The 22,305-nt window shown below is 34.2% G+C and overlaps 1 protein-coding gene and 1 long non-coding RNA gene across 4 annotated transcripts in view; both read left to right on the top strand.

Moving 5' to 3' along the window:
* Nucleotides 1–11,773, top strand: part of LOC128862199 (collagen alpha-2(IX) chain) — a 386,091-nt gene extending 374,318 nt beyond the window's left edge. For all 3 annotated transcript variants that reach the window (XM_054100687.1, XM_054100685.1, XM_054100686.1), the window contains one exon: nucleotides 337–11,773. In XM_054100687.1, the coding sequence (XP_053956662.1) occupies nucleotides 337–397 (61 nt within the window). In that variant the 3' untranslated portion in view covers nucleotides 398–11,773. The remainder of the gene's footprint in view (nucleotides 1–336) is intronic.
* Nucleotides 11,774–19,512: 7,739 nt separating this feature from the next.
* LOC128862198 (uncharacterized) lies at nucleotides 19,513–22,305 on the top strand. Its single transcript, XR_008454436.1, has 3 exons — nucleotides 19,513–19,752; nucleotides 21,852–22,075; nucleotides 22,130–22,305. It is a non-coding gene; the product is annotated as an uncharacterized LOC128862198 (long non-coding RNA).

Here is a 22,305-nt window from a genome sequence, read left to right as displayed (position 1 = left end):
TTGTCATTCCGCTTTTTTTATTGTTTTTCAAATTTTGTTATTATAAAACAAGTGAAATAATTTAATGTTTGTATACCTTCTACGCTAACAGTCTTTTCCCATTATTATATACCTTCTAGGTAATAATAATATATGCCACTGTACAAGGAATTAAGTCCTTCACTCTACATAACTTAGTATTATCCAACATTCATTACCATTGGACACACAAGCAGTTGGTTCACTTTTCGCTCTTAGGGAAGTGCCTTGGAATTTGTTTCAATGTTATATTATATTTTCTAATGTAAGTGATTATTTCAAATTAAATAACAAAAACTGTTTTTAAAACTATTGCAGTGAACCAGAGTTCCATACGGCGGAAGCATATGCGCGCCACCTGAAGGAAGTGTTAACTTGAAATATTGATTTACGCACATATTTGTCACAAAAGCGCGCCAGCAGGGGGCATCAACTGCGCCAAAAACATTTACGTCACTACAAACCAGTCAGAAATAAGCAACTACTTGAACAACAACGACCGAAACAATTTTAAAAGGAAATCGTAAATCGAGTGGCGATGCTAAACTACAAAATTTATGATTTTGTCTTTAACCCCCCTAAAAAGCAGAAAACCAACGAGATACAATAATTATTATTACATACTATGAAGTATTTCATCCAATTTTGTTCATCTCATACTGACAAACCGTGAAAATACAGGATGTGCCATCATGCGTTTGGAATTTGATTCAACTCTCAACCGGCACTCAAAAAAAGTCACACATAAATCCTCACATCTGAAATTTCATTCATTCAATACTCAATGACAAATAATTTGACATTTATTAATTATTTTTATTTGTCATCAATTCAAAATGTAAGAAGTAACAACATAAGTTATTTAATTAAATATAATAAGAATTACTTCCAACTAATTTTGATGAACTTTTCATATGAATTGCTTGCAGAAGTCGATTTACGCTCTTTTTACCGAAAAAAATCGCACCTAGAACACATCACCCGTTTTTTGAAGCATGATAGTTCTGCAGGCTCTAATTATGCCGATAGAAGCAGCAGGCAGGAGGCGTTCCCTTTAGGTAATACTTTTCTGTGCATTATCTCTGGATTCACCAACGACAATCTCAGATCTTTTAAAAAGAATTGACGCTTGGCCGGCAATTATTCCTTTCGAGCCATAAACCATATGCGTTAACTGCCAAAGTGTCTGTTTTAGTCAATTGCAGCACAAAGCGGAGAGTCAGCGATTCGTTTTTCTTTTGATGGAATGATTTGAAATACTTGTAAAGGTGTATCTTTTTTTTGCAAGTAATACTGCTTTATTTTTTTGGACATACCATACAGTTTACACTTCATTGTTGAAGAAAAATTTGCTGGAGTAAAATAGGTGCTGGCGAATTTACGCTTTGTTGGAATTAGACAAAAACATTTTATATGTATGCCCGAACTGTCCCAATTAAAGTGATTTATTTCCAAAGTTCGAAAGTGGTAAAGAAATTATCGCAAATGATATTTCGTTCCTTTCAATCCATCACTAAATCCAAAAGGACCCTTTGACCTGGTTTCCTTTAGATAGCATCACCAGGTATTTTGCCATCAGACGCTTGTACATTCTAAACAAGGCAAGCATTTTTGTCATCAAACCCAACATAGCATTTGAATGGTTTTAGAGATATCGCAGAGCGAGAAATCGGTATTACTATTACGACCTCATTCCATAGATTTTCAAGAGATTCTCCGCTCCATTTATAAACTTCACTCGAAATCAGAAGCAACATATGCGCGAATCAAATATCGTCAATTTTTTTCCAATCAGCACACAAGATCTCAAAAACTTGTTTTATTGGTTTTATCTGAAGTAATTCTTAACATTAATGGAGTGCATGACAACTCAAATGCTGCAAAATGCACAACATGTTGATCTAAATAAAATTATCAGGTTATTTTAAGATAGAGGAGTCGAATTAAAATAAATAGAATGCTTTTCAGTAGCTTATAAAACAGGATATAAAACTTCTACAGTCGCAAACTTTAAATTGAGTGATAAATCACCCGATGGACGGATAAGGGTTAATTTTGAGAACAATATAAATGATAGAAGCATGAATACTTTTCAATTTTATTTTATTTTTATGAAAAAATAAAACTACCCACTAAGCATGGAACACAAATTCATTTAAATAAATTTTTCTGTTGGCCTTACAGTAGCAGCTTCTGTCAACCCAATGTTTCAATACATTTTGCCGGTTTCGCTTTTTATGACTTAAATGGTATTTTCATCCGAAGCATCATGGATGCTATTTTTGCGGCGAAAGTCAAAAACATCTATAGTTCAAATTCCAAACGCTTGATAGATCACCCTGTATTCAGCAGGCTTAGATAATTGTGACTACTTACTAAGTAACTAAATGCATACATAAATAAATTTCCATCTATGTGTGTGACTTTTTCATTGCATCTATTATACACATACGTACATACAAACATACTCATGTTGCTACATCTAAGATATATTTATGTGCAGTAGTTATTATATTTTTTTCTGTGTAACTATTCTAGCGAAGTAAGTTCAAAAGAAAATCAGAATATAATTTTGAAATTATAAAATCAAAGATTTTAACTACAACTTAAATGTATGTGCATGATTTTGTAAATATTTAAATATAATTTTTTTACTTATAAAACGAGATAAAATAAATAAATAGCTTCCTAAGAAAAACAGTCATAAATTAATAATGCAAAGCAAACAATAACACAAACAGACAACCATTGAAAATGAAATAAAATTATAGAAGGGCAATAAAATTAGACGCAATTTTTGTTTAAATACGGCGCTGTAAACTAGAATGCAAAAATGTTGAAATCTTTCGACTAAACTAACTCAATCAACGCAGTCCGTATGTAATTAAATGAATATTGTCATGCCTGCAGCCTGTCTATAACTTTGAAGAAATTAAACACAAACTAAAAAAGCATTTGATTTTATATTATATGTAATAAATATGCATATATGTATGTAAATACTTCACACAGAGAATTTCAAAGGAACCTTTGGAAAAGTAAAAGGAAAATTCAGAAATAACATATAAAATTTGCATTTACGAACTACACTTTGTGCAACAGAATTTGTTATCAGAACATTATCAAAAATTATTAAAATTCCTTGTGACGGTGCCAAAAGGTGACAGCAACTTGAGAAGTTAGTTCGTTTCGAACAGAAAATTATAGTTTAACTACATTTGAATATCGCATTTAAGTGCCCAAATTACCAAACAACCGTTTTTGTGTCGTAAGCTCACTTTCAAAACGAAATTAACTCTACCAAGGTCAGCAACTTCCAGAAAAGGTTATGCATATTAACAGTGAGAGCCACAATTTATATGTAATTTTTTTTTTTTATATATGCATGTACTATACTTTACAGTGCAACTGGGGCGGTAAACATACAATTAAAAGACATATAATTTATTAATTTTTTTGTGGTAGAGTTTTCCCGTACTAAATTACCTTTCCCTTTATTTTTAGAAAATGTATATACAAAAACATCGTCCACTGGCACCACACGTTTCGACTATTCATTAATTTATTATGATTTGCTTACAAATATCATATTAATCCAAGTTTCAAAACTTTCCACGAGATTTATAAAAACTTTTAAAACTAAATTTCAAAAAAAATTCAATAGTTTTTATCAGAATTTCTAAAACCAAAATTTTGGTACGCATTTCTATTGCCCATTCAATTTTAGTATAATCAGGTACAAGTTTCCAGCAGCTTAAGTTCTCAGTGATTTTTTTTAATTTTTTCTATGACTGTGTTCCGCGTTTGCTCCATCTAAAAAGCTGTATGGCATGCGCTATATGGAGAAATGGGCAACACCAACAAAGAAAAAATATATTTAAATTCAAAATAGTTTTAAGCCACTTTAAACTTGCACTTGCAAGTTATAAAACTGCGTTCCCAAAAATATTGTACAGATGATTGAGTAAAAATAAAAAATTCCCAACAGCTGAGATCACATGATTGCGAAATGCTCTTTTATGTACCTTAGTTGCATAAAAATGATTGAATTTCATAGAATATCGTAACAAAAAGTCTAAAAAATTTCGTGCGAATTTAGAAATATATTAAAAATATTTGTTATAGCAAAATTTCCAAGTCGATGTGCTATTTGATTGTCCATATTCTATTGCTTTTAATGTTGCTATAAAAATTTTAATTTGGCATAGCAATCCCGCCAATACACTCAAGCAAAAAATTCAGGCACTCAAACTACTACTCGTACACTATTAAATTGCGAAATAAATAGGATAGTATTTCTTACAATTCCCAAAAATTGTCGGAAAATACTGCATATTAGGTAGAAAATTTTGATGAAAATTAGATAAATGTTTAAAAATTTTGCACACACTTTTAAACATGGACTTATGTGGCTCTTGCTATAGAATGAAATATACAATAGGCCTCTTCTATTCGCCATTTCTCCGCTCGCTAACTCTATGCTCGATTAACTTAACAAAAAATGTGCATGCGAAAGCAACAACAAAGTTATGGAGTAAGATTCGCCGTAAGACAGCTCATTAGGCCGCACTGCCTTCCCAGTACATGTAATTTAAGGCAACTCACTTCCAGCGTTGCCGACATATGTTTATTTGTTACATCTATTCGCTACTTGCTAAGTCTTGGCGCTATTAAAAAAAATAAAATTTAAAATTAATTTGAAAAAAGTTTTTGTAACAACTTATCAATATGTTGTGACCTTATAATTGTGTCACTGAATTTATATTATTTTAATATTTTATATTTTCTATAGTAGCTGCAAGCTATTACGATAGGAACATTTTGTATTTCCTAAATCTAATGGAGTACTTGACTACCATTAAGTTCTTGGTAGAAAATAGACTTTTATGTTAGACTCAGCCCATAACTGAATATATTCGAAATATAATTTCAATGAATTTTGGGTGGATAGTACGTACAAGCGATGTTCATCAGTTGTTTCTAATATTTCGCCGAAACTCTTAGAATATGGCATTAATTTATGTATAATCATATTTAAAATAAAAGCTGAAATAGCTGCCTTTGCCATTTTTTTTACATGCGTAGCAAAAAACTGTAGTCATACGTCACAATTTCATAAATGCTACTTATTTCTGCCAACTAATAAAAATAATATACGTAGATTCCAATACAGATACTATGCAGATATTAAGCATAACAAATTGAGCGTGAATAACACGGTGATGATTGACACTTCGGAATACCTTGAAAGCGCGCGGAAATTATAGTACAGTGCGATCTCAGTAATCGCAACTAGTACAAATTAAGGCGACTGCGTTTTTTTGCCGTTGCCTCCTGCTACGTGCCGAATTTCTAATTTTTTGTGTACTCCACTTCACTTCTTCCTCCATTTTAAGCCCAGAGCGAATTATTATAAATAAGGCAGACCAACAGCTGTTATCATTTAGCGAAAGCTGTTTTCTACGTACTCCAAAATATTTTTTATGATATTCAGGTAATGCAAGCCTCTTGACCTCACTTTTCGACAGGTCTATTCCAGTCACGCATTTAAAGGTCCCATAAAGGGATCACTTTCAGGCTTATCCGTAGTACTTTTTTGATACTATTTTCAATTCATAAGCCTTTTTGCTTAGTTATATGAAATAAAAGTATGTGCACTGCTTTATAGCTTTATATTTTACTTATTTTCGTACTTTGAAAGTCAAATTTACAATAAAAAGTGAACTTGATTTTAAACAAGTTTTCACATTTAGTATAATATGGAACATATAAAAATTTTTGAATTTATGATACATAAAGGTAAATGCATGCATATGTACAGGGCGTGCCTAGATGTTGTCTTAAAATAAAACATGTAAAAATTTAGATTCTCTCGGGGGTTTCTATTTTTATTCAAAATACGGTTCTTGACAATTATACTCGTATGTAAAAAATTACATCGTTTAAGGCACCTTTCCAGTCTAGAGACGTGAAAATTGAAGGCGTTGAAAATTGAAGAAAAACAATCGGTATCAATTGAAAATGGGTTTTATTCATTATGTAAATTCTGTATTTCCAAAAACAAATAGTTTTTTTTTTTTCAATAATAAAAAAAATTGCCACTGGTGTAACTGATTGGGCTGCGCAGGTACGTCTAAAATCGGTCGATTATTCATCAGGAAATATGTCGCTATGGTGGGTAGCAGAGTTACAAAAAAAAATTTGTTTCTAGATATTTTATCTGTTTACTGGAAAAACAAAAAAAAAAGATTTTTTTCACGTTCTCGCTCTTAAAAAAATAGAAAAATTGGTTATAATTCTGCTACCCGCAAGAGCCACAAGTCTACTCAATAACATATTAAAAATTCAAATCTATCGGTTTAGTACTTTTTGAGAAAGTACCAACGCCAACTGGGAAAAAATATTTTCGAGGAAAACAAGGTTAACGCGCTTATACTTGGGCATCGTACTCCAAATCGGGCCCGTTTTAAAGGACTATAACGTATAAACTACGACGAATTTCAATATAAAAATTTGCAAGTATATTTTTGAAAGTATAAACTATCATAACATAAAAAACATCAATTTTTTCGAAATTCTAGACCAGAAAGGTACCTTAAACGTCCACCAACCACCTGCAGGTAAAATTCGCCAAGCAGTCGATTGATAAACACAGAAACGACAGAACCAGTTTCTTGAAATTTTGCACCAACTTTTGAACTCTTGACTCATTCAGACGATTATTTCCACCGAAAAAGTTACAAATTTTGCGATATATTGTTATTAAATATCGACCATTTTCATAATAAGTTTCAATAAATTCCATTGTTCTATCGTGTAAGTATCCATGGTTAAAATTGTATTTCTGTTTACTTGCCAAATATATAAGATGACATAAAAAAGGTACCATCTGGGATTTATTCAATACTGATATCTAAGCGCCACTTTTGAAAGACTCGAGTGCGAATTTCGCAAGCGAAAACTGTAAAGGGAATAAACGATGGAGAGTGATGCCAAGCACAGTATGCAAAAATGGAGCTTTTAATAGGAATAAATGAGTTAGAAGCGTATAAAATTAAGTCAAGTTGGCACCATTATTATCAAAATTACAACAAACTCTGTTGGCATAAGGGAAATGCTTTATATTGTTACAACAATAACAATAATAACAAATCTATTTCCTCAAAAATGATGGAATACAAGAATGCGCCTTCCGAATTCGCTGCAACGTCATGCCCCGAGAATATAAAAAACAAAAGCAAGAGAAATTACTTGTTTGTGCAGAGGAAAAGTAGGCGAAAGTAATAGAAACTGGCAAACACAAGAAAGGTTATATACATACACACTTACTTGCCACGGCGTTATCCGCATAAAAACGCAAAAAATTGAATTTGGAGGTATTTTTATAATTCGTGGTTTCATAATTTAAAAAGCGGCACTTCTTTTTCATTAGTTTGTTTAATTCAAATCTTCAGATCTCAATATTAACAAGCCATGCACTGAATATTTGCAACAAGTAATTTCTCTTCCTTTTGTTTTTTTATATTTATTTTTTTGGTATTATTATGGTTCCTGACGTCAGCCAGTTGTCAAATTCATACTTTCCGATTTCGCTTCAAAGACAAAAAAACGGAAAACAGTGGTCGCATTTGTTGCCTAATAAAAACTGCGATGCGATGCTTTTATATATTTTTATAAATGTTATTTCTCAATCAACTTTGACTTATACTCGAATCAGTTAAAGATTTATTTAAAACTCCACACTGCCTATCTTTTTTTTAAGACACATCAAGTTGCCATGGTAAATACTCTTAGCATAATCATCATTGGATCACAGTAGTTATTTAAATTATGTACTATTTTAAGCACTATTACGAATTTCTTCAAGGTAATAAATCGATAAAAATTAGATCCAAATTTTGTATGTAAATATAAATTTGATATATGTACGTAAGTAGAGCATCACTTTTTGTAGAAAATTTTGAATAAAATCAAGAACATAATAGTGCAATTTACAATTAAGTACTATTAGCCAGGCAACCTAGCTTTTCTAAATTATGATAATTAATATGCATACATACATACATACATACAATTGTATATATGCACAAGTAAGGCGCATTCAATAAGGAAGAAGTGGCAACTCAGCCGAACTCTCGCCTGCCTGGCTATTATGGGAAGAAATTGTCAACCAAACAGCAAATAACTACCATATCATTTGAATTCAAAGTATCTGCAATTTAAAATTAGCTTCGTTTTAGTAATTATTGCTTTTTCCTTTTAATGCATATGTCGAAAGTCTTGCGTCTTAAATAAATTAACATACTAACTAAAATGAAACACATTCATCCGTTTTGATAATTTTCTTATTTTTATTCGCCCATTTCTGAGCATTTCATTTGTTAATCAAAGTCTTTATTCTAAAGCACATGCGACGGTGACAAAAATCTCTTTTGATTCTCTATTTATAAATTTACAACACAACTTTATTTCAGCAGTTTACCTATTTAAATGTTTCCTATCTATTAATATAAGTTTATTAAATTACTTAAATTTTTTTTTAGTTTCGCAAAAAATTCTCCTTCACGTTTTTACAGGCCACCATTTCAAATTTGATCTATCCATTTATAAGAAGAGGAAAGTTTCTCTTCATATTCGATAAAGGATAATTTCGTGTAATGAACTCAATTACATACGAGGTATGTAAAAAAATAAGGCGAATTTCATATGTATTAAAGCCCACACACAGTCATTGTACAGATCCATAAGTAAAAACACTCTCAGCTGGTTATCGAAAAATAGCCACGCTAAAATCATGTGTTTCGAAAAAGCTCTTTTATATACAACAACATAGTTGCATAAAAAATGATTAAATTTCAAAAAAAAACCGTATCAAAAAGTCCAAAAAATGCCGTACAAATTTAAATATTTCTCAATAAAAAAACTTTATTATAACTAAGAAATATACTCAAAATATTTTCTATAGTAAAATTTCCAAGAAGAAAAAATTTTTTTGTCGATATTCTATTGTTTTTATTGTTGCTATAAAAATTCTTACTCTCTCTTTCTCTCTTAGTTTCACAGACTGTGGTGGCCCATAGCTTCATCAACAATCCTCCTCCAATTCAGTCTCTCTTTCCTCATTTCTCCAAATACGAACGTTCATCGCTTTTAAGTCTGCTTCAACGTGATCTAGCCATCTCTTTCTTGGTCGGCCTCTCTTTCTTGCTCTGATTGGACGCAAAGTAAACACCCTTTTTTGGATTCTTTCGTTGGGCATTCTTATGATGTGGCCAATCCATCCAATCCGCTGCGCTTTAATAAAACGTATTGCATTTTCACCACTAATATGGTTTTCAATTTCGTTGTTATAACGTATGTGATACGTGCCATTTCAGCACCAGTGTCCAGATTTCAGCACCATACGTAAGAACCGGACGTATCAAAGTTTTATACATCTTGATTTTCTGCATTCGTTATAAAACCTTTGATCTGAACGATTTTATATTTGCATAGCCCGTCTTATTAGCAGATTTAATTCTTTCACCTATTGCAATTGATGGGTCTTTACTTGCTGATAGAACGAATCCTAGGTATTTGAATTCATTTACACATTCAAAAACAAAATCATCTATGGCTAGATTGTTGGTATCCATATTACGTGCTGAGCGAAGAATAAACTTAGTTTTTTCGGCGTTGACATTCAGTCCTATAAATTTTTCTTTTGTTTCTAGCAGCTTGAATAAGCGAATTAGTTGGTTTTTGTATTTGCCATGTTGAGAAAGTTTTCAGCATAAGCACATATTAGAAAATCTTTGTGAAAAAATTGTTCCGGACAAGATAGTTTCTTTTACAACTGTGTGCAACATAATGTTGCAAATCAGAGCGGACAATGCTTCTCCTTGTTTAACACCAGACAGGACCTGGAAGGGTTCAGACATTTCGCCTTGTACTAACACCTTGCTAGTAGTATTGTTCAACGTGCAGAGAATCAGGTCAATCAGTTTCAAAGGAACGCCAAGTTTTTGGATACAGTGTTTGATTTGTTTTCTGTCTACACTATCAAACGCTTGTTTAAAATCGATAAATAAGCGGAATATATCAATGTTATGCTCGAAAAAAACTTCAAAAATTTGGTTTACCAGGAAACCTTGATCAATTGTTGATCGATTGCTTCTAAAGCCACACTGGTATTCATCTATTATTTCATCAGCATAAACTTTGATAAGCACTCACACTATTACATATGTCAAAAAAATAGGAAGAAGAAGAGTGTTCTTACTTGTACTTCCTTACAATGGCTATGCATTAAAACGCACACACAGCACTCCGTTGGTAATTCCTTTCATATTATTATTTAAAATCAGTCACACAGCTCACAGTTTGAAATTCAAAAAGAGAAACATTTCAATTACGAAATGTAAAGGGTTAAGAATTGGCATTTCAGACGCAGTTCAAAAGAGAGAAATGTCGAAGTCACTTCTACCTTTTTCAATATGCTTTCGTGCACCAGTACATTATGTGGTGTATTATCATGACAACACAAGTAATTTGACAATGCCGTATTGCCAGGCTATTTGCATTGATATATTTATTGCCCCAATACGAATATTTTCTCAATTTTCGGTATGACTTGTTAAAGTTGCATAGCTAAGATTTAGTTCAATATTTACTTTACGAAATACGAAATTTATCAATAAGTATATGGACAGAAGTTTGCTTCCATTAAAACGACTACATAAAAATAATATCACATTTACCTATATTACATAAATACGAACATATGTATGTAGTTATGTACACGCATACTCGTGCATAAATGTGAACATATCCATATGCGGTCAATGCAACATATCCACAATTACATTATCAAAAGTTGAAAGCAAATAATGCAAAACCACTTTCGGAAAATATTTAGGTTCCAAACACATACACATACACATATACATATACATGTGCATACATACATACATAGTTAAAACAAATATAAATACATAAATTTTCATGTAGAAACTCAAAATAACAAAAATTAATACAACTAGACTCCAGTGAGTTGAAATATGTGAAAGAAATTTTTTATATGTGAATTTTTAAAAATAAGTTTAGTAGATTTAATAATTACTAATATTATCAGAAAATAGTACTATGTATTATAAATAATAACAGACTAATTAATAAATGTAAGTGAATTTGTAATTGTAATTATGAAAGATGCAGTGTCTATTATTATTATTAGAATTAATATTACAACAATAAATTTCGAGCGATTCAAAAGTCTATTAATAATGTGACTTTGTGCAAAGGCAGTGCTTATCATAGTTAGTAAACATTTGCATTTAATTAAGGCATTTTCGTTTTGGAAATTTACTGAACGATGAAGAAAAAAAAAACAATAAAGCAAAAATAAACTTAAAAACAAACACAATAATTAAAGTAATGCAAACAATGCAAAAAAATTAGACATAAAAGAATGATGCATTTTGCATTCATAAGTCAAATCATTAAAAATTGCAAACGAAAGAAAGTATTTTGAAAAAGTTATGCAAAAGAATTTAGAATTTCACATTTAAACAGACCACAATAATAATCACATCAAAAACATTGTATTAGTGGTAAATTGTAAATGAAAGCCTCACCAGCCTACACATATACACAAACACATACATGCATCCACAAACTCATATCGAAGTGAATGAATTTCGTTGAACCAAATTCTAGTCCTAAGCCAGAAATGCAGCGATATTAAAGTTAAAAAGAGAATGTACGCAAACAGCAAAGAAAAACATAAAACAAGTCTTTTATTTCAATAATGGATATTTCATTTAGCGCAGGAGTTTTCAGCTGAATTACGTAAGTCTGCACTGGGTAAAAATCCTACATCCTGTACGTATGTAGGTATGTATGCCTTTCACTATGCACTTATAACGTGGTTTTCATGCAAAGCAATTTACTGAATTAATCCCTCAAGGAAAATATGGGCAGTTTTCACTTAGAAGTGATGTGGACGCATTCCTCTTTGTAGTTCTTGAAAGAAAATCGACACTGTTTTGCTCCAATGTTTTCACTTTTCACACATTGTTTCCACTCCTTTTCTTCAGGAAATCTTGAGCAAGTTTACGAAAAACTTTTTTTTATTAATTTGTACTGGCTATAATGTCAAATTGAACGTGAAATTTTAATTTCAATTTTCCCTTAGTTCTCATTCCATGGCGAATTCATTCACGGTAATGGCGCTAGAGCAGTGTTGGTCTACCTCCTTTTACCTTATTTGTTTGTTTATATTCGCAAGAAAACTTTGGCACTGAGTATCACCTTTACAAAAGCAAAGTACTATAGATGCAAATGTTGTAGATGCTAATGCCATCACCTTGAAAATATTCGCAAATTCTAGATTTACAAATTCTAGAAGAAGAGTTTGATTTCAGTGTAAGTGTTTTCATAAAAATTTGCAGAAACGAATATTAATACATTTCCAATTAAGTTTATGGATTACCTTGCAAATGTGGACAAAAAAGCAAAAGAATTACTCGGTAGTAACTTGGATACAATAGAGCAATTCGGTAAGCAAACAGCTGCCAAAGTAGCTATCAGACTAAGAGAAATCGGCCTACTCAGAACGAACCAGAGAGGACACTCTTAAATTTCAGAAAACTTCCCCTGCATTCCTGGCACAACGGATTTCTGTAAGACCAGGGATATCATCTTAAATAAATCCTTCGTCACAGTATTTCCTCTCGTCAAAACCAGTCTTAGAATGTTTTAAACTCCTAAATGACGTATCTAAGCGCCACAAAGTGCACCTTATTTAAATGCCAGGCCACAGGAATATAGCAGGGAACTGCATGGCAGATGAACTTGCTGGAACCGGTACAACGCTCGATCTCCAACCGGATAAGACGCTGATAACCATGTCTATAGCCACTTGTAAATTACTTATAGACAGGGAAACCATCAAAAAGGTAAATACAAGCTGGCAAAACCTCACAACATGCGAACTAAGCAGACAGACATGGCCGAATTGGAACAGCGGTCGATCGAAAATATTGTTAAGTTTTAACAGCGAAGCTATAAGAAAAATGATAGGGGTATTAACTGGTCATTGTTTAATAGGCAGCCACGCTAGAAGGTTAGGACTCCCGTACTTTGATTTCTGTGGAAGCTGTCTTAATACAGGAGAAGAGGAAACAGTCAGACACCTTGTATGTGAGTGTGGAAGCTTAGCTATGGGGAGGCTGCGCACTCTTGATACAGCATTTTTAACCGATGTACCGGACATAGCGCATCTAAAACAAACGAAGCTCTGCTCGTTTATTAGAGCTACCAGATGGTTTGAAAAGGAGCACGTAGGGTACGGATAAGCTCCATTGGTATCACAATGGACCTGCGAAAGGTCTAAGTGTGTCGCTACGACAACCACCCAACCTACCTACCTAGGATAGGCTTCTAAGTGAATTGATGTGATCCTATCGAAGGTGTCATCAGCCAATCAAATTGAGATGGAAGCAAAAGATGTTGAAATTTGTTTCATTGAAACTTCTCGATTAATAGATAATATTTTTACTTTACCTAAGAATTAACTAAAAATCGCATATATGAAAAGGAATATACCATTCATCCGATTTCGACGAAATTTGGTCGACTTATTATCTGGACTGTGCGAAAAGTGACGCCATTGTCAAGTTATTGATACCTTCTAAATAAACCTCGACGATCAAAAAGATGACACTGTAAGTCAACTGATTTGAGTTCTGCTTCTTTTCACATTTATGATGAACATTCCTACCAATATTTTACCACCAATTCTTGACATTTGTAAAAGTTATGCCGCCTTGAATACATTTACTTCTGCACGTGTTTTCGATTTTTTACAACTTTAACAGTGGATAGAATTTGTAACAACGAGTTTGTATTAAATTTTGCGTTAGAAATGGATTCGATGGTGCACAAACCGTGGAAATACTGGGAAGCTGCTTCGGTAAAGATATTCTAAATAAAGGACTTGTTTACGAGTGCCATGAACGCTTCAGAAGAAATTGTGAGTCCAACGAGCTTGTCGAACGTAGTGGTAAACGCAGCCTCTCGACATCGAAAACTGGTAAAAAACTTAATGAAGTAAAAGAAAAATTCCTCAATAAGCGCAAATTTACCATAAGAGAGCTGGCAGAGGATCTGAACATTGCTTATGGATCCGTTGAGCACATTGTAGTTGATAATTTGGATTTGATCCGTGTTGCTGCAAAGTTGTTCCCAAGGGTCTCGAATTCCATTCCATCAAGATCCGTTACGCACAATACGCCATGTCTTGGAAAATACACATGGAAGGAGAATCGACACAGGCCATCTTTTCGTCGATTTTAAATCCGCATTCTATAGCACGAAAAGAAGTTGCCTATATGTCGAAAAGTCTGATTTTTGTATGCCCGCAAACCTAATACGGTGATGTTAAGCAATACCATATCTCTGTCTGAATTGGGTTAAGCCTCCCTGAGCCATTTGATACCAAACTAGTTTCCGAACAGAATGAGTTCTTTAATCGCTCAGACACAATTTATTATTGAAGCGAATACTTAATATTGCCATAAAGTCTGTGACAAATTTTACAATGAATACGGCGAGAACAAATTCGCAGAAAAAAGTTCCGCTATTTTCGTTTTCTTCGTATGCATTGTCCAGTCATAAATTATACTCAGTTTCGTAACAATCGAGTGGGGAGCTAAGAAAAATCGCATTGCCGTGATTGCATTCCATAAATATGGTAAAAGTGCAAGTGAGATTTATGAATCGCTGGAAAAACTTAAGATTTCAAGAATGTTTGTTTACCGCACGAGCAATCGTCCGAAGTGACAGACAGTAGTGGTCGTCCTCGCATGGTTCGAACAGCAGCCATAAAAGCCATTCGAGAAATTTCGGGAAAATGTATGCTAAAAGTTCTAAAGACGCAAAAAATGTTATTCCAAGAGTTTAGGGTGTCCACCATCCAGCCTCCGTAATGATTTAGTGAGGAGTGTCTTGTAAAGGCGTTAGGTACATATCTTCATTTCTACGGCAAAGGGGTCAAGACCAGGGAAAAAGTGTACCAGGAGGATATCTTAGAAGTAGTTGAGTAGTACTCTCTTCAATAGAGAACGTTGGATCTTCCCGCAAGATTCCGCTTCAGCCCATAAGGCAGAAATCACCCAGCAATGGCTGGTATTCCTGGATTCATAGGAATGGTTGTCTGGAAGTCCATATCTGAACCCATTCGACTACAGTTTGTATTGAGAATTAGAAAACATGGCCTGTCGAAGACCTTACTCAAATTCGGCGAATCTCAAACAATCTTTGGTTCGACCAGCGTCGTTAATATCCATTCAAACCGTGCGAGCTGCAATTGCTGATTGCAATCCCTAATCGTTTGAAGGTTTGTGTAAAAGCAAATTGTGACCATTTCGAATGAAAATTTAAAGTTATTTTAATATTTACATGATTAAATAGAACAAACTTCATTAAAAAAAAGTATTATATTTTATATCTATAACGGACTTAACTTGTAGCAGAACTTATGGCAAGACCAAATAATTGCTGGTGTATGCTGATGATATTGGCATCATCGGCCTTAAAAACAGCGCTGTTATTTTTGTCATTTCTAAGCTAGATAAAGAAGCAAAGCGAATGGGTCAGGTATGAAAGAGGAGCAGGTCAAGAAACTCTTGCTATCAAACATGCTGTCAGCGCAGTCGTATATCGGCACCCACGTCACTGTTGAGAGTTATTATTTTGAGACTTCGTTTATTTAGGAACCAGTATTAACATCGATAATTATATCACCCTTTAAATCTAGCTGACAGGTGCTACTTTGGACTAAGCAGGCAATTGAGTAGTAAAGTTCTCTCTCGACAAACAAAACTAAAACTTTATAAGACTCTCATCTTGCCCGTGCTATTGTATGTCGCAGAAACTTGATAATCATAATGCGATGATGCGTCCCTTCAAGTGTTTGAGAGAAAGATACAGCGGAAGATTTTTAAGCCTTTACACTTCGGTGACGGCAAGTATCGTAGGCGTTGGACCAATGAGCTAAATGAGCTTTACAGTAACAAAGACATAGTGCGGCGAATAAAAATTCAGCGGCTCCAATGGAGAGAGAAGAGGAAGGCCTCTTTTGCGTTAAATATATTCGCATTTCGCAATATTTTAATAACAACTCTGCGCAAAATAAAACTAATGTAGACACTAGATCATGCAAGAATCAATGGAAACAAAAACGCCGAAGCATCTGCAATTACTCTATCAATTGCAAAGATATTCTCGCTGCAGTAATAATAGAGTGGCAGAAAAAGCGAATTGACAATAGGAAAACATATAACCACCATTACTCTAGCACCTACAGAAAGTAAGCAAAATTTCGCTACTGATATCTCTATTTCAAAAATTAAACTATTCATTGGACTACGTCTCGGACACTCACGCATGTCTGCTCAATCGTGCGCTATATCAAGTCATCACTCATTGTTAATATAATTAATTTAAATTCATTTTGACGCCCTATGAAACGTAAACTTGGGAAAAGTGTTAAAATATTTTTAGCTAAGATTTCGTTCCGAAATCGCCTTTTCATGGTGCACATTTTGTTTATTTATTTATGACACTCACTGTAATGTGACTACAGGGTGTTGTGAAGGCACTAAAATATTAAAATTGTGGTTATACCAGTGCTGCCATGAAGCAAAACAGTGTTGCCAGTCAGTTAACATTAGCGCGACATCTAGCGTCATTTTTACAGGTGCGAGTCAATAATCAAGAATCACCAGAGTAATAGAAAACTCGCTAGATTCGCAGAGAACTTTTAGGGAACGGATTGAATACATGTATATACATATACCATATATAAGATTACTGCAAAACGGTTGCTTTAAATATTATTGAAAATCAAAATAATAATTTGGTTTTTGCTCCCAAGTCCATTTTATGTTAAATGTTAGTCGAGGGTCAGATCTTTTTCCTTTTAAAACATTAGTGACCAGCAAAATTTCTGAAAAGTTACCATGTGCCCGGCTATTGTGTTGAAAGCGGATGTGGGAGTAAATCAATATAAAGAAACTTTAATAAATTTTGTTTATTATTCAACTGTTAATATTTATTTTTCGTATGATAAAAAGTAAACCAAGCACCTAATTGTGAGGGTACACCAAAAGTTTTGAAAATATATCGGGCTTCGCTCCGTTTTCATTTCGAAGAACATATTCTAGTCAGATTTGTTTTTCTGACAGTAACTGTTTTTTCCCCTTTAATTCAAGGTTTGCAGAATAAATAATTACACTACAAGATTTCCAACAGTGAGCCGTGAAAACAATAAAGCTGCGGAAAAAAGCTTATGACGAGTTTACTTGCGACCGGTCACCAACGCTTGACCACGAAATCACAAGTTAACTCGTGTTAACTCATCAATAAAATTTTAACCAGGCTCTGATAGTTAAAATGAGTACTTGATAAAGGTTTAAGTTTACTATTTTTACTAAGTGTTTCCTATTTCTCCCAATTAAAAAGAAAAGGAATTTTACAAATTATTTTAAAAACTAGTTTGTTTTTCTAGCATTCCAAATGGGTTGGCTATCCAAAAGCATATAGAATACGCAGCCATCTATAACATTTTATCGTTTATTAGAGAAACGTAGTGAATCCACCATGTATTCGCTCGGATGCGACGCAATGGGCGGTTTGAACTGTGGGCCTCCACGGTCGCTCCGATGAAATATTTTATATAAAAAAACAGAAAGCACAGCGTGTCAGTATATATTCTTTTAAAGTTTATTGGTAATATATGTATATGGATATATGCAAGATGTGCATAGAAATAGATATGCAATACCGTAATGCTACGTATTATTGTACATATGTATATGTATTATCGTATTAGATATAATTATTAATGTAATTTATAATTTACAACATATTACCTGTTGGCTGACACGTCTGGTGGGTCCTGATTGTACAATCCAAGTGAAATTTATTATTAAAGTTAGAGTGAAAGTAACCTCGCCGAACAACGTTTAACACGGTAAACGTTTTAACTGTTCGGCGGAGAAATGCCCGGGTTAACGGCCTTCACGTTGCAGCGACTGGAAACGGTGGTTAGCAACAGTCGGAACGGTAGGCGCAGTTACCATTAGGGTGGCTAAAAATTTATATTTAAGATTAGGGTGCGGCCTAAACATGCCGGCCCCCTTGCGATAAGCAATGATTATTTAGGGACGGAGGTGTCAGCCAACGTTCGGTATTGGTGAGACATCGGAGGCTGCTGGTGCCGTCTGAAATGCTGCAAAGATATGTAATTTTATGTACGTGGATTTATTATTGCACACAAAAGTAAATTTATTATATAAAAATTTATTGATTCGTTATGAACAAATCATATTAGGGCCGTGATACCTGGCGAGGCCTAGTCGCCAGTGTATCGTCGCCCGTCCTTGACGCATTATAGTTGCTTGCGCACGTGGTCGAAAAGGCCTGGTTTCCGATACACGCGCACGCCACCGTTCATGCTGCAGCTGGGGTCGAAGAGGCCTCGTCTCCAATCCCCTATCTTCATTGCGGCGGAAAGACCTTGTTTCCGCTCTGCTTGTTCAGGCGGAAAGGCCTAGTTTCCGCTCTGCTTGTTTAGGCGAAAAGGCCTAGTTTCCGCTCTGCTTGTCTAGGCGAAAAGGCCTAGTTTCCGCTCTAGACTCAGTCCTTTGTTTTGTTTTTTACAAACAAAAGGATTTTGAATTTAAAATTTTTTTTTTTTTTTTTTAACTGAAAATGTGTAGTGTGTACACGGCTTTATAATTGGTTGTTGTTTTTTTTTGTTTTTTTTTTAAAAACGAAAATTTGTGTTGTGTGGTGCATTTGGCTGGTCAGTGCAGTGCTGATCACAGCGAAGGAGAAGACAAAGGTAAATAATATATATATTTTGTTATGCACTATGCATATATGCACTAGGCATTTTAGTAGTTTTTTTTTGTTATTTGGCGATGAGGAATTTTCATAGCCCTATGAGACACCCTGCCACCCAAAACAAAAAATTTACCTAATTGGGTACAATCACATATTAATGTCATTTTAATATGTATGTTCACCGCCAGGGGGTGGGTACATACTAATGGACATTGCAATATTCGCCGCATGGGAGGATCGTGTCTTGGCTATGTGTGGATCGTAACCAAGCACAAGGTGTCCTGCCGTGGTGTGCGTGATATATTTTTTCCCCTTTTGTTCTTATTTTGACTAATATATAATAAGAACAAAATGATAAGCAAAAGAAGAAAAAAAAAGAAAAATTATATGTATATATATAGATATAATTTTTCGTAGCATTTGCATACATAAGTGCATGATGTTAGAAAAAACTAATAGTTTGCGTTACTTTACTTACTAATAGTTTACGTTACTTTACGCAAACTATCCCTGGAATGTAGAACCCATTTATATCATTCCTGTAGGGTATTTTTGTTTTTGTTTCTTAATCCCTAATTTCCTTAATGGCCGTCACCATTTCCTTTTCACATGTGTAGATGGCGTGTGACGCTGACGTGAGTGAAAATTATGACTTAAAATAAATAAAAGTGAAGTGTCTGACAAACCCAAGCGGAATGGGGAGCAAAGGCAGCTAAAGCCAAGGAAGATTAGATGAAGCGGTAAGAGAATTTGAGGCCAATGGAGGCAGCTGCCGAATTTACATCCATATAATCCGCTGGATTGAAACCACGTTTGCACAAAGTTTCAAGTCACACATCAAAGGTAAAATAAAAATAATATGCGTAATTTTCGGTCGTTTACACATGCATTTATCGTATGAAAAGAATTTAGTGGTAGTGAAAGTAACAAAATAGAAACTTTGCATTTAATTTAATATAATAAAGTTAAATAAGTATTGATCAAAATGAGAGGTCGTGAAAGAAAAAATAAAAATTAAACTGGAGTTTAGAACAGTGCCGATCTTGGAATTTCTGGCAAACTATAATGTTTTTTTTAATGAAACTTGGTGGAGATGTTAGTGAGGTGTTAAGGAACACTCTTTATAACTTTAAATTAATCGGGAAATAATAATTTTTTAATTATTTACATTCAAAATGCCCTTGGGAACATCAGTATAATTTGCCACATTACACTCTATATTTTTTAACATTTCACTATAAATCACCAAATATACACTCACACGCGTGTTTGTACCGATTTTTATGCTAATATTCTAATTATATCTATTAAAATTAAATGCAAATTCATTTGCCTATGCAATCACATTCCAATTTTAAGCGCGAACAAGAAGAAGATTGGAATTACAACAGTATGGTGTTGCCGGATGCCTGCAAATGAAAACAAAAATTAAGTACTTGAGTTTAGTGTTAATGATGGGAATGGGGGTTATTGTGCCTGCTTACTACATACACGCATATGACGTTTTAATTTTGGGTTCAATGGTTTTAACACGGAAAGGAGTTTTACGCAAAAATACTGTGGATTGCGTAGCCGGAGTTGGACTGATGAGGGTTATTTTTTTGAAGCGCGGCCGAAGGCCGCCCACGCGAAAAGGAGTTCTACGCAAAAATACTGTGGATTGCGTAGCCGGAGTTGGACTGATGAGGGTTATTTTTTTGAAGCGCGGCCGAAGGCCGCCCACGCGAAAAGGAGTTCTACGCAAAAATACTGTGGATTGCGTAGCCGGAGTTGGACTGATGAGGGTTATTTTTTTGAAGCGCGGCCGAAGGCCGCCCACGCGAAAAGGAGTTCTACGCAAAAATACTGTGGATTGCGTAGCCGGAGTTGGACTGATGAGGGTTATTTTTTTGAAGCGCGGCCGAAGGCCGCCCACGCGAAAAGGAGTTCTACGCAAAAATACTGTGGATTGCGTAGCCGGAGTTGGACTGATGAGGGTAACAAATTTACAAAAACCCTCCTAGTCGACGCTCCTGTAAAATTCAAAGGAACCTGCGTATGTATACGCGATAAAGAGTTCCACGCAAAAATACTGTGTTAATTAATTTAATTTAATTTTAATTACTTTATTATTTTTTGTGATACGCTTAATATCATTGTTTTTAAGTTTAAATGAGTTGTATGTTTTTATTTTCAAATTCATTTCTCAACTTTAAATTACAGCAAAAAATACTGCAGTTTTACAATGAACCTTCCACTGAACATCCCTGCGTGCGAACTTCGCTTTCATTTCAGGTGTATGGCAACACCAACTTTTCGCTAAATTATAGAACTTTAACATTAAATTACTTAAAAACTATAAGCCTCCGGCAGGTTCTGTTTTCAGTTTTAAGATGAGGATACACCCCTCTATCACCCCCTTTTTACCGTTTTTTCCAAAGCGATCGGCACTATACTAAATTCTAGCCAAAATTAATATTATATATGTGAAAAAAAAAATAAGTGACAAATGTGCCAGTGAGTAGTGTTAGAACTTGACGTTCTTCTGCCCAGTGAGAAATCGTCGCTCTAAAAAAATTTCAGGTCGGGCTTTAGATTAATTACACAAGTGTTAAGTGGTAATTTGTTGGCATTTCGGTGTTGCGTATAAAAAAAGTCCACATGTACGCGTTACCAGTGACGGCAATTTAGTGGATGGACCACCCACAAGAAATCCTTGGACCACGGCAAAGAAGGAGCGCCATCAGAATTTACGTATGGAGCTCGCACTTGGATCATCATGGAACGACATATTATATTTTACTTAAATTTTTATTTATATTAAAGGTGAGTTTATTATAAAGTGGAAATTTTAATTTTGTACTAGTAGTGTAGATATGAATATTGAACATTGGTGATTGAAAAGTCTAAAAAGAATTAAATCTTTTAAAAAATATATATATATACGTATATGTTCATTTTAGCAAGAATTATCAATATCAATTTGGAAACAATCATCTGCCGTAAAGTCATGGAATTGCACCATCAGAAGCATCATCAACATATGTGTACAACTTGAATGCTGCCAAGGCGCAGTTTGCTGAAGCACAGAAAAGCTGATGTGACTACGACCATCCCATGTTGAAGCTATCTGGGATGCCGCCAGCTGGAAGGATATCTTTAATCACCTCGTTGCCGCTGCTAAGAGGTAAATATGTTAATACGTGAATGTGACTGTAAAAGTGAAAATGTGCCTTTTTAGACGTTTGTGTCATCCAAGCTTTAATTGACCTAGAGAAAAATTCGAATTTGTGGGACGAATGTTGGGCAAAACGGTGCTTACTCTAAAGGATAAAATGAAGGAGCTAGAAGTGCATTCGGTGGTTGAAATCAACATCACGTTAGGGCGGCACAAAAGGCGGTCGCCCATGCATGCGC

Source organism: Anastrepha ludens, chromosome 4 (genome assembly GCF_028408465.1).
Source record: "Anastrepha ludens isolate Willacy chromosome 4, idAnaLude1.1, whole genome shotgun sequence".
NCBI lineage: Eukaryota > Metazoa > Arthropoda > Insecta > Diptera > Tephritidae > Anastrepha > Anastrepha ludens.
The sequence above is the reverse complement of the archived record's forward strand: the minus strand, read 5'-3'. Positions and strand labels throughout refer to the sequence as shown.